Source organism: Sturnira hondurensis, unplaced genomic scaffold (genome assembly GCF_014824575.4).
Source record: "Sturnira hondurensis isolate 20B ecotype Veracruz unplaced genomic scaffold, ASM1482457v3 Scaffold0022305, whole genome shotgun sequence".
Lineage (NCBI taxonomy): Eukaryota > Metazoa > Chordata > Mammalia > Chiroptera > Phyllostomidae > Sturnira > Sturnira hondurensis.
The window spans coordinates 2,128,107-2,141,787 of NW_028094936.1; the positions used below are offsets into that span (position 1 = coordinate 2,128,107).

The 13,681-nt window shown below is 37.4% G+C and overlaps 1 protein-coding gene across 1 annotated transcript in view; it reads left to right on the top strand.

Annotated features, from left to right (window-relative positions):
• HECW1 (HECT, C2 and WW domain containing E3 ubiquitin protein ligase 1) overlaps nucleotides 1-13,681 on the top strand; it is a 303,928-nt gene that overhangs the window by 256,707 nt on the left and 33,540 nt on the right. Inside the window, exons 19-20 of the mRNA XM_037035393.1 lie at nucleotides 1,865-1,963; nucleotides 3,191-3,320. Coding sequence (XP_036891288.1) covers nucleotides 1,865-1,963; nucleotides 3,191-3,320 — 229 coding nt within the window. The remainder of the gene's footprint in view (nucleotides 1-1,864; nucleotides 1,964-3,190; nucleotides 3,321-13,681) is intronic.

Here is a 13,681-nt window from a genome sequence, read left to right on the forward strand (position 1 = left end):
GAGGAAACTCCAAAACTTCAACTTCTCTCTGGTTTCTCAGCTATTATGGGAGAATACACAAGGTAATTCCCCTTCCACTTATAAAAATTCTTTACCAGACTCTACGAAGCACCTTCTGTACTCCTTGGCTTTAAAACTTTATAACAGCTAGGATTCAGTTGATTGTTCAGATTGTTGGAAGTTTAGCTGAAAATCCAGATTGGGGGCAGGAGCAAGTGTATTCAGCTTCCACCAACCCTTCTGCCATCTTCAAACCTTGACATATTCATTTTTTTAACATGGGGCTGAAAATAATATTATCATGTAATATTTTCATGTATTTCATATCTGAGGATACTTACTCCTGGCCAATTTCTCTTTACTAGGATTTCCAGGACCACCTCTAAATTAGGATAGTACTTGGCCAGGCACCTCTGTGTTGATGTTTGCTCTAATCACACTTTGAGTGGTCTCAGACATCTCTATGTGGAAAACTACAAGCCCACCATATTGTTCGAAGCATCAGTTGTAATGCCTTAGAGTAAGCAAGTCTGTATTGGTGTGAACTGTGTTTTCATGCACAAGACCATGGTTACCATGTTGGGAATCATCAGTTATTGTTGTGGTCAGTAAAGAGCACTGAGAGAGCACATTGGCCTCAGAAATTTTAAGATGTTTTATTATTTTCTGAGCCTCCCCATCTACAGTGCCCCATAGCACCCTTACTGAGGTCCTCTTCAGACTCAATATTTGTATGTTATTTCATGCAAAAAACATTTATTATTTCCAAAATGACAATTTGAATTATTGTCTATAATTATGCTTATTCTACAAGATCAGATAGTCTAGTCATTTTAACAATATTTTTGTAGCCACTATGGAATGAAAAATCTGTTAAGTCTAAAAAGAGCCTTATGAAGAAGTAGTGGAGATGGGTTAGTTGGGAATTCTAACTGGGAGGATCTGAGAAAAGTCACAACCTAATTCTTCACTTAGGTAAGAATCTAGATATATGGGAAGAGAACAAGGGGACCCTACTTATAAAGGTAGGTGCCACTAATGGGAAAACCTGGTATAGTGGAAAACTGGTGTGCTAGACCTGGCCAACAAGAAGCTGTTTAGGAGTAGAGCAATGATGGGATCAAGTTCTAGGGAACCTCTGCATCCAGTTAAGCAGGTTGCTAGCAAAAATTCCAGGAAGCTACTGACCTCAACAAAGATTTAAATTAGTAAAAGACACCTAGAAGTGGCCAGGTCTACATGACAAATTCTTTCCAGCAGAGACCTTGTTCTTTGTATGTGTGTCCTGGCAATACTAAGTGGCAATGAAGACTCAGCTCATTGCTTAACACAATGTAATTCTAATGTAATTCTTCCCACTGACTGAGCTCAACTGCTATCTGGTTTTTTTTTTACTCAATTCCTCCACTCCCCAGTATAGTGGACACACATTAAACTCCAGGTGTTTTTTCTGAAATATTTCAATAGGTAAGGATGCATGGTCCAGAAAACTGTCTATGTACTTGGGTTCAGGTTCTCCTCAGGCTTACTGTAGGCTATTTATACAGAAACTTCCTTCATCAGCACTTTTCTTCCCTTGGCTCCTTATATTCTCAGGTCTGGGAAGAGAATGCTGGCCAAATGATTGTATTCTGGTACCTGGGGAAGAGAATAGTTCCTTAGTACACACCAAACACATAACCACTGTTTATGGTAAAGAATAGGGAGGAGAATGGGTGTCTCCGTTATGTCATCAATTGACAGACTCCTTAGGTGTCTTAAGATGAGTACTATAAAGAAATACATCCAATATAAACATAAGTTAACATATTTAACAATGTAAATTTCTACCTGCTCTTAAATCTCTACCTTGTTTGTGTTCCAGGTTCAGGTTTAGTGGTCGTATCCTAGGTCTGGCTCTGATACATCAGTACCTTCTTGATGCCTTCTTTACAAGACCCTTCTATAAGGCACTCCTGAGACTGTAAGTATATTGCAAACCAGAGTTCATCTGGCCTCACCTGCAAGACAACAGGTGCTGGCCTCCTTAGTACCTCCGGCCCTTTTGTCTCTGTTTTGCCTAACAATTCCTCTTAGGTTTGTGGTGGTTTATTTTTCTGAGTCATTAGACGTCACATAAAAATTTTAATACAATAAGTGGAACCTAATAAAAACAAACAAACAAGCAAGCAAAATACAACCAGAGACATTGAAATTAAGAACAAACTGACAGCAACCAGAGGGGAGGTGGAAGGGAATGATGGGGGGGAAAGGTGGAAGCGTTTTCAGAAATATCTACAAAGGACACATGGAAAAAAACAAAGCTGGGGTAGGATCAAGGGTGGGAAGTGGGCATGGCTGGGTTTGGGGGGAATGATAGGGGAAAATAAAAACAACTTTTCCTCAATGATAAAAATAAAATTAAAAAAGAAGGCATTTGAAGTTCTATGTAAACATAAAAGACTATTATAACATCATATAATGAATATGAAATACTTTACTCAAATATAGGTTAAATAAATATTACAAACATTTCATTAAATTATTAAGTAACATTGACCTGTCTAAAACTTGTTTTAAAATAAATATTCTATCTAATTGCCACAGAGAGTTCATGAGTCAATAATTATTTTATGTTTATTATTGTAGATATTTTAGTATTTTCTTTTTACAATAGTAAAACAGAAATGTATTCAAAAGTATCGAATTGTTAAAACAAGTCTCTATTGTTTTAGCCATGAGTGGCATAACAACATTTTGGTAAAATGCTGAGTGAAATAAGCCAGGCAGTGAAAGACAAATACCATATGATCTCACCCATAAGTGGAACCTAATCAACAAAAAAACCAGGCAAGCCAAATAGAACCAGAGACATGGAAATAAAAAACAAACTGACAGTGACCAGAGGGGTAGGAGGAGGGGGATAACAGGAGAAAAAAAAGTGGAAGGATTAAGTCAAGGAACAGGTATAAAGGATCCACGGGGAAGGAAAATGTCAGAAAGATTGAATGTGGGAGAGCGGTGATGAGCAGGGCAGGAGAGAGCAATGGGGAAAATTGAGACAACTGTAATTGAAAAATTAAAAAAATGTAACAAATAACCAACTGCCACAGTATGGAAATTATATGTTAATAAAATAATAATTTAAAAATATTTGGAATGAGGTCTGTAAATACATTTGTTTAACCTTTCTCCCTTTACATGAACTCAGGCCCTGCAATTTAAGTGACCTGGAATATTTGGATGAGGAATTCCACCAGAGCTTGCAATGGATGAAGGACAATAATATCACAGATATACTAGACCTCACTTTCACTGTTAACGAAGAAGTTTTTGGACAGGTTTGTAAGATACGGGGTTCAGAAGAAATATTTCTTCTGAGTGTAAAAAATTAACATAAAACTTGCCATTTGAATGATGTTTACGTTTGCAGTTAAGTGATTTTAAGTATAAGTGACATCGTTGTGCAGCTATCATCAGAAGATTTTCATTTTACAAACCAGATCTAATACCCATTAAACAACAATTCCCCATTTCACCTTCTCCCTGGACCCTTGCAACAAGTTCACATTCTTTTTTCTGTGATTTTGGGTTGATACCTCATATAACTTCAATCATATAGTATTTTTGTTTTTGTGACTGACTCTTTTAACTTGGCATAATATACTCAAAATTCAGACATGTTATACATGTGAAAATTTCTTCCTCTTCTTTTTCTTCTTCTTCTCCTTCTCCTTCTCTTTATTCTTACTATTCAATTACAGTTGTTCCATTTCCCCCTATACCATGATCCCTGCACCACCCATCCATACTTATACCCTCAAACCTACCCCTTTTGGCTTTGTCCATGTGTCCACACATGTTCCTTGACAGCCCTCCCCTTATTATCCCTATCCCCCCTCACCTCTGGTAAATGTACTTAATTCCCGTGTCTCTGTTTATATTTTGCTTGCTTGTTTCTTTTCTTGATTAGGTTCCACTTATAGGTGAGATCATTTGGTATTTGTCTTTCACCACTTAGCTTACTTTACTAAGCATGCTTTCCAGGTCCATCCATGCTGCTGTGAAGAGTGGGAGCTCCTTCTTTCTCTCTGCTGCATAATATTCCATTGTGTAACTGTACCACAGTTTTTTGATACATTCGTTTACTGATGGGTACTTAGGTTACTTCCAACATTTGGCTATTGTAAATTGTCCTGCTATGAACATTGGGGTGTGCAGATTATTTTGAATTGGTGTTTCAGGGTTACTAGTGTAATTACTAGTGTAATTGCCAGGTCCAAAAGGCAGTTCCATTTTTAGTTTTCTGAGGAAATTCCATACTGTTTTTCACAGTGACTACACCAGTTTGCCTTCCCCCCAGCAGTGTACTAGGGTACCCTTTTCTCTACAACTTCTCCAACACTAGTTGTTTGTTGACTTCTTTATAATGGCCATTCTCACTGTTGTGAAGTGGTATCTCATTGTGGTTTTAATGTGCATTTCTCTGATGGCTACTGATACTGAGCACCTTTTCATATGTCTCTAGGCACTCTGTATGTCTTCCTTGGAGAAATGTCTATTCAGTTCCTTTGCCAATTTTTTTATTGAGTTGTTTGTCTTCCTGAAGTGGAGTCGTATGAGTTCTTTATATATTTAGAAGTTCAAACCTTTGTCCGAGGTATCATTTGCAAATGTGTTTTCCCCATACATTTGGTTACCTTTTCATTTTAATGCTGTTTTCTTTAGCCATGTAGAAGATTTTTATTTTGATGAGATCCCATTTGTTTAATCTTTCATTTATGTCCCCTGCTCTAGGGGACATATCAGTGATAATATTGCTGTATGGAATATCTGAGATTTTCCTACCTATGTTCTCCTCTAGTACTTTCATGGTGTCACAGTATACATTTATGTCTTTTACACACCTTTAATTTATTTTTATTTACTGTGTAAGTTGGTAATCGAGTTACATTTCTCTGCATGTAACTGTCCAGATCTCCCAACACCATTTGTTGAAGAGGCTCCTGCATTTTATGCTTCTACCATTTTTACTCCATTTTATGCTTCTGCCCCCTTAGTTGAATGTTAATTGACCATAGAGACTTTAGTTTCTTTCTGGGCTCTCTATTCTATTCCATTGCTCTATGTGCATGTCCTTCTACCAGTACCAGGCTCTTTTGATTATAGTGGCCTTGTAATATATTCATATGTCAAGTATTGTTATTCCTTCTATTTTGCTTCTCTTTCTCCAAGTTGCCATGGCTACTTGGGGTCATTTACAGTTCCATGTAAATTTTTGAAATGTTTGTTTTGTATCTGTGAAGTATGTCATTGGTATTTTAATAGGGATTCCATTGAATCTATACATAGCTTTAGGTAATATGGATTTTGATGATATTGATTCGTCAAATTCATGAACATTGTATATGCTTTCATTTGTTTGTGCCTTCCTTAATTTGTTTATTCAGTGCTGTGCAGTTTTCTCAGTACACAGAAAACAGAAGTTTTCTAAGTCTTTCATCTTCTTAATAATGTTTATTCCTACATATTTTATTTTTCCAGTTACCATAGGTAATAGGATATCTTTCCTGATTTTTGATTCTGATCTTTCATTGTTGTTGTATAAAATTGCCTCTGATTTCTAAATATTGAGTATGAACCCTGCTGCTTTGCAAAATTTGCTTTATTAGGTCCAGTAGTTTTTTGGTGGAGTCTATAGGATTTTTATGTACACTATAATATATCTACAAATAGTGACAGTTTTACTTCCTCATTTCCAGTTTGGGTGCACTTTATTTCTCTTTTTATCTGATAACTGTGGCTCAGACTTCCAATACTATATTAAATAGAAAAGGTAAAAGTGGACATCCTTGTCTTGTTCCTGATCTTAGTAGCAAAGCTTTTAGTTTTTACTAGTTGAGCATGATGGGGGCTGTAGATTTCTCATATATGATATTTTTCCTGTTCAAGAATGCTCCCTCTACTCCCACTTTGCTAAGTGTTTTATCAAAAATGGGCACTGTACTTTAACAAAAGCTTTTTCTGCATCTTGATGTGATCATGTGATTTTATCTTGCCTTTATTTATGTAATGTGATACATTTGTTGATTTGTGAATATTGTACCATACTTGCATCCCTGGGATTCATCCACTTGACCATGATGTATGACCTTTTTAATGTATTGCTGGATGTGGTTTGCCAATATTGTGTTGAGGATTATAGCATCTATGTTCACCAGTGATATTGGCCTGAATTTTTCTTTCTTTGTTGTTTATCTGGTTTTGGAAATAGAATGGTGCTGGCTTCATAAAAAAAGTTTGGAAGTCTTCCCTCTCCTCAAATTTTTTGGAATAGTCTGAGAAGAATAAGGGCTAACTCCTCCTTAAAATTCCCCTGTGAAATCATCCAGTCCAAGGCTAATGTGGCCAGATCTTTTTCATTACTACTTCAATTTCAATTGGTATGTTCAGGCTTTGTGTTTCCTCATTCAGTTTTGGGAGATTATATTTTTTTCTAGAAATTTGTCCATTTCACACAGGTTTTCCATTTTTTGATACATATACTTGTTCATAATAACTCCTTACAATTCTTTGTATCTCTGTGATATCAGTTGTAACCTTTCCTCTTTCATTTCTAATTGTATTTATTTGGGTTCTTTTTCTTTTTTCTTAATGAGTCTGCTTAAAAGCTTGCTGATTTTGTTTATCTTGTCAAAGAAACAGCTCCTGGATTTATTGATTCTTTGGGTTGTCATTTTAGTCTCTATGTCATTTTATTGTACTCTGATCTTGATTATTTCTTTCCTTCTACTCACTCCTGGTATTGTTGTTGTTCCTCTAATCTTGTACATGTTGGGTTAGGTTTTTTATCTGAAATGCTTCTGTGTCATTTTTAGGTAGGCCTGTATGGCTACAAACTTCCCTCTCAGAACTACCTTTGCTGTGTCCCATAAGTTTTGGACTGTTGTGTTTTCAATTTGATTTCTTTTCAGAATCTTTTTAATTTCTTCTTTGATCTCATTGTTAACCTGTTCATTATTTAATAGCTTGCCATTCAATCTCAAACAATGTGAGTGTTTTTTAGTTTTTTCTTTGAGGTCGGTTTCTAGTTTGAGTCACTTGTGGTCAAAGAAAATGCTTGATATAATTTTCATTTTCTTGAATTTGTTGAGGTTGGTTTTTTGTCCTATAATATGGTCTATTTTGTAAAATATTACATGTGCATTTGAAAAGATGGGTACTTTGCATATTTGGGATGAAAAGTTATGTGTGTGTGTATATATATATATGACTTATATGTAACACATACACACACACACACACACACACACACACACATATATATATATATATATATATATATATATATATATATATAAAGTCAATATGATCTATGAAATTGTTCAATGCCACAGAATCCTTGTTGATGTTTTGTTTAGAAGATCTATCCATTTTTTAGAGTAGGGTGTTAAAATCCCCTAGGATAAGTGTGTTGCTATCTATATCTTTCTTGAAGTCCCCCAAGATTTTCCTTACATATTTGGATTCTCCTATGTTGGGTGCATATATGTTTATAATGTTTATGTCTTTTTGATGGACTCTTCACTTGAGTGTTATGAAGTGTCCTTCAGTGTCTCTTTTTATGGTTCTTTTTTAGTATATATTGTCTGATATAAGTATTGCTACCCCAGCTTTTTTTTCTGTCCATTTGCTTGGAATACTTTTTTTCACCCCCTCACTTTCAGTCTCTGTAGGTCTTTTTTTCTGAGATTGGTCTCTTATAGGCAGCATATGTGTGGGTCATGTTTTTTTATCCATTCAGCTACCCTATGTCTTTTGATTGGAGCATTTAATTCATTTATACTTAGGTTATTAATAATAGGCATTCATTTATTTTATCCTCTTTGTACTTCTGTTCTTCTCTCTCTCACTCTTCTCCTTCCTTTTCTCATTGCAGTCCTTTTAGCGTATCTTCCAGTTCTGCTTTGGTGAAGGTGTATTCTTTGAGCCTTCTTCTTTCTGTGAAACTTTTTATTTCACCTTCTATTTTAATTGGGAACCTCACTAGATAGGGTATTTTTGGTTGCAGGTCTTTGTTTTTCATTACTTGAAATATTGTTTGCCATTCCCTTCTAGGTTTCAGTGTTTCCATTGAAATATCAGCTGTTAGCCTTATTGTAGCTCCCTTGAATGGTACTTCTTGTTTTCCTCTTGATGCTTTTAAGAATCTCTTTTTGTCTTTAAACCTTGACATTTTAATTATGATGTATCTTGTAAGGCCTCTTTCGGTTTATCTTGGTTGGGACCCTCTGTGCATCCTGAACTTGCAGGGCTTTTCCCCTCTCCAGGTTCAGAAGGTTTTCTGTTATTTTTTCAAACAGGGTTTCTATTCCTTGCTCCTTTTCTTCCCCTCTGGTATTTTTTAAATATTTTATTTATTTATATTTAGAGAGGAAAGGAAGAAGAGAGGGAGAGAAATATCAATGTATGGTTGCCTCTGCCAAGGACACACAATGTATCGTGTGTCCCCTGCTGGGAACTGGCCTGCAACCCAAGCATGTGCCCTGACTGGGACTCGAACTGCGAGATCCTCTGGTTTGCAGGCCGGTGCTCAATCCACTGAGCTACACCAGCCAGGGCCCCTCTGGTATTCTTATGACCCAAATGTTACTGAGTTTCATGTTGTCTTGCAATTCCCTTAAGCTATATTTATATTTTTTAGTATTTTTTCATGCAGCTGTTCTACCTGTGTGTTTCTTTCTACCTCTCTTCCAGCTTACCAATTTGGTCCTCTGCTTCATCCACCCACTTGTTATTCCTTCTAGTGTTTTTTTTTTTATTTTAGAAATTGTATTCTTCTTTTCTTCCTTGTTCTTGTTTATAGTTTGTGTTTTCTTTTTCATACTTTTATAGTTTTCACTCACTTCCATGTATCTGTCACTGAGTTCCCTGAGCATCCTTATAACCATTCTTTTGAATTCTATATCTGATAGTTTGCTTGCCATCATTTTATTTACCTCTTTTAGTAGGAAGTCTTCCATTCCTTTTGATTGCACTTTTTTTTTTGTCTCTCCACTTTTGGTGAGTCTTTTTCTTTGTTTCTGTGATCCTGAGGTTCTCTTTTGCTAGCTGTCTTTGTAGGGTGAATTTCTATGATGGATCTATGGGGCTGAGTGGTATATTCTCTTTGATTTCCTTATCTGGATGTTCTAGGGTATCTCTTTCTTTTGATTGTGTCTACTATCTTATTGTACTTTGGTTTTATCTATTGGTAATTTCTTTGTTGGCGGGTTCTCTCCTCCAGAAGTTTTACTGATGTGCACAACTACCACCTTATTTTATATGTGGTAGGAATGGCAAAATAGATTAAAACAGTGGGAGCATATTCTATAGGACTTCAAGTACCAATAACTAGAGAACAGATAGGAGATCCTTTGGAGAAGCACAGCTGTAACTGTGGTAATTCACCCAACTAGTCATTTTTTATAAAGGTGAAAAAGAGATAAGACTTATATTAGAGGGGAGAACAAATGTGAGCTGAATCCAAAAAACAGAGCACTTGTGCATGGTTAGATGGTAAGAAATAATGGGAGTAAGTAAACTAGGCATAGAGTGCAAGAGAATAGAGTTAGCCACGACAGTAATAAACCTCAGGAAGATAATGAAATGTGTCAGGACCTAGGAGGGATGCTGTGTAGTTTTTACAATAATATGGAATAACAATTATTTACAATAATATTGGAACAACAATAATATGATGAAAATATATGATTTGTCTGTTCAAGTCCTTTGCCCATTTTTTAATTGGGTTGCTCATCTTCTTTGAGTGGAGTCGAGTGAGTTCTTTGTATCTTTTGGAGATTAAACCTTTGTCTGAGGTATCATTGGCGAATATGTTTTCCCAAACAGTTGCTTCTCTTTGTATCTTGATACTGTTTTCCTTAGCCATGCAGAAGCTTTTAATTTTGATGAGATCCCATTTGTTTATTCTTTCCTTTATGTCCTTTGCTCTAGGGGATGTACCAGTAAAAATCTTGCCGCGTGGAATATCTGAGATTTTCACGCCAGTGTTCTCCTCTAGGACTTTAATGACGTCATGGCTTATATTTAAGTCTTTTATCTACCTTGAATTAATTTTGGTGTATGGTGTAAGTTGGTGCTCGAGTTTCATTTTTTTTTTGCATGTAGCTGTCCAGTTCTCCCAACACCATTTGTTGAAGAGGCTATCTTTACCCCATTTTTATGATACTGCCCCCTTTGTCGAATATTAATTGGCTGTAGAAAGTTGGGTTTATTTCTGGGCTCTCTGTTCTATTCCATTGATCTATGTGCCTGTTTTTATGCCAGTACCAGGCTGTTTTGATTACAGTGGCCTTGTAATACAGTTTGATATCAGGTATTGTGATCCCCCCTACTTTGTTCTTCTTTCTCAAAATTGCAGCTGCTATTCGGGGTCTTTTATGGTTCCATACAAATTTTTGAAGTGTTTGTTCTATGTCTGTTAAATATGCCATACAGAGGATCCAGAGACACATGAAAAGATGCTCAATATCGCTAGCTATCAGAGAGATGCAAATTAAAAACACAATGGGATAACACTTTACACCAGTCAGAATGGCTCTCTTAAACAAAGAGTCAAACAACAAGTGCTGGAAAGGTTGTGGGGGAAAGGGGACTCTAGTTCACTGTTGGTGGGATTGCAGACTTGTACAACCACTATGGAAAACAGTATGGAACTTTCTGAGAAAACTAAAAATGAATGTGCCTTTTTACCCAGCAATTCCACTAGTAGAAGTATATCCTAAGAACCCTGAAACACCAATCCAAAAGAACCTATGCACCCCGATGTTCATAGCAGCACAATTTACGATAGCCAAGAGTTGGAAGCAACCTAGATGTCCATTGGTCAATGACCGGATCAAAAAGCTATGGTACATTTACACAATGGAATTCTATGCTACAGAAAGGAAGAAGGAGCTCCTACCTTTTGCAACATCATGGATGGAACTGGAGAGCATTATGTTGAGTGAAATAAGCCAGGCGGTGAAAGACAAATACCATATGATCTCACCCTTAACAGGAATCTAAACAACAAAACAAACAAGCAAGCAAAATATGACCAATGACACTCAAATACGGAATAGGCTGACAGGGTCCAGAGGGGAGAGGGGAGAGAATCATAGGGGAAAAGGGGGGAGACTCACATGAATAAGTATAAAGGACACATGGACAATAATTAAGGTGTTGGGGGTGGAAATGGGAGGGAGGTGGGGAGCACTGGGTGGGGAAGGGCAGGGAATATATAACAGAAAACTGTACTTGAATAAGAATTAAATTAAAAAAAAATAAAAATAAAACCGGGACTTCCGCCAAGATGGAGGCATAGGTGGCAACACTGTGCCTTCACCCACAACCAAGTTTGAATACAACAAAGGTTTGGAGAACAAAGACACAGCCAAAGAACAGAAAATTAAACTATAGGGAAGTCCAACAACAACGAACTGTTCTACCAGACGGGTAAGAGGGGCAGAGCCAGCAGCGGAGCCAGGTCGGGCAGGAAGGGTCTCCGCACCTCAGGCACCCAGGCATCCAGGGTAGCACCAGCGGACCCAGTGAGGGCTTGGGACAGCAGGAGTGAGAAGTGAGATGGACCACACAGTCCCCAGCGATGAACCCAGCAGCCGCTGACTGCGGTTGCACATTCTTGAGCAGTGGGACGAATCCTGTGGCCCACGGTGGTGGTGGGAGGAAGGTAAGGGTGCTCACCTTTGCCTTCCTTTCCCACCCCCCACCCCCCACATACAGCGTCACAACCCAGCTACTGGGTCGTCTGGCCCTGGTGAACACCTAGGGCTCTGCTCCTCATACGTAACAGGCACAAACAATCCAAACTATGGCTCAAAAAGAACTCAAAGCCCCAGAGCCCATAACTCTAAGTGACCAGGAAATAGTGAAACTCTCAGATGCACAGTTCAAGACACTGTTTATCAGGATGCTCACAGAACTGGTTGATTATAGTCATAAATTAGAGGAACATATGAAGGCTAAACTAATTGAAATGAAGGGAACTGCACAGGTAACCAATAGTGATGGAAAGGAAACTGGGACTCAGATCAAGGGGGTGGACCAGAAGGAAGAAAGAAATGACCAAATAGGAAAAAGTAAAGTTACAAGAATTCAAAAAAATGAGGAGAGTATTAGGAACCTCCAGGACATCTTTAAACGTTCCAACATCCGAATCATAGGCATACCAGAAGGGGAAAAGAAACAGCCACGAGTGGAAAATGTATTTGAACAAATAATAAAGGAGAACTTTCCCAGTCTGGCAAAGGAAATAGACTTCCAGGAAATCCAGGAAGCTCAGAGAGTGCCAAAGAACTTGGACCCAGAAAGAAAACACCAAAGCACATCATAATTACACTGGCCAAGATTAAAATGAAGGAGAGAATCCTAGAAGCAGCAAGAGAAAAGGGGACAGTCACCTACAAAGGAGTTCCCATCAGACTGTCAGCGGATTTCTCAAAAGAGACCTTACAGGCAAGAAGGAGCTGGAAGGAAGTATTCCAAGTCATGAAATCCAAAGACCTACATCCAAGACTGCTCTGCCCAGAAAAGCTTTCATTTAGAATGGAAGGGCAGATAAAGTGCTTTTCAGATAAGATCAAATTCAAGGAGTTCATCATCACCAAGCCCTTATTATATGAAATGTTAAAGGGACTTATCCAAGAAAAAGAAGATAAAAATAGGAACAGTGAAAGGACAGCAAACTCAGTTATCAACAACCACGCCTAAAACAAAAGCAAACCAAGAAGACAGCTAGATCAGGAGCGTAACCATAGAAATGAAGAACACATGGAGGGTTAGCAACAGGGGAGTGGGAGGAGGAGAAGGGGGAGAAGATACATAAAATAAGTAGCATAGATAGTAGGTAGAAAATAGGGGGGAGGGCAAGAATAGTAGGGTAAATATAGAATCTAAAGAACTTGAGACACGTGGGCATAAACTAAAGGGGGAAAGGTGGGGGAGGGGTGGGTAGGGTGGAGGGGAATGAATGGAGGAATGGGACAACTGTAATGGTATAATCAATAAAATATATTTAAAAAAAAATAAATAAAATCTTTAAAAATAAAAAAATAAAACCACAATGAGATAGCACTTAAAAAAGAAAAATATATGATCTGAATAAAAAGAATAGAAAGTAAAGGAAAAAGAGTGATGCATTATTGGAATACAAGTGAAGTAAAAGGAGAAAAATTAAAATGTAATTTGAAAGAGAACAAGGAAAACCAGTCAAACAATGCAATTAAACAAACAAACTAAACTAAACAGAAGAAAAATAAAAATTACAATCAAAGAAATAAAATAATGAAAAAAATAAAAATAAACAATAAAATACACATTCTATGGGATAGCAAAGTGAAATTTGTCTCAGTTTCTCAGTTATTGGCATTAGCCGTTTGATCCCTCTCTGGATCTGTCTTTCGTTCATTCACAGCTCCTTGTCTTATTGTCTACTTTTGGAGGGAAAAAGTCTCTTGCAGATCTGAAACCCAGTAAGCAAGTTCTCCTTGACTTTTGGATGTTGTAGGCAGAAAGAGGCTCAGCTTCACTTTTTCCTTTCTTGTGGTTTTGCAAGGATGGAGGCTAGGTCTGGGCTGCAACATTCACAGTTGCCAAGTCTCCACGACAGGCCTTCTGAGTGCTATTGGGCCCCCACTGT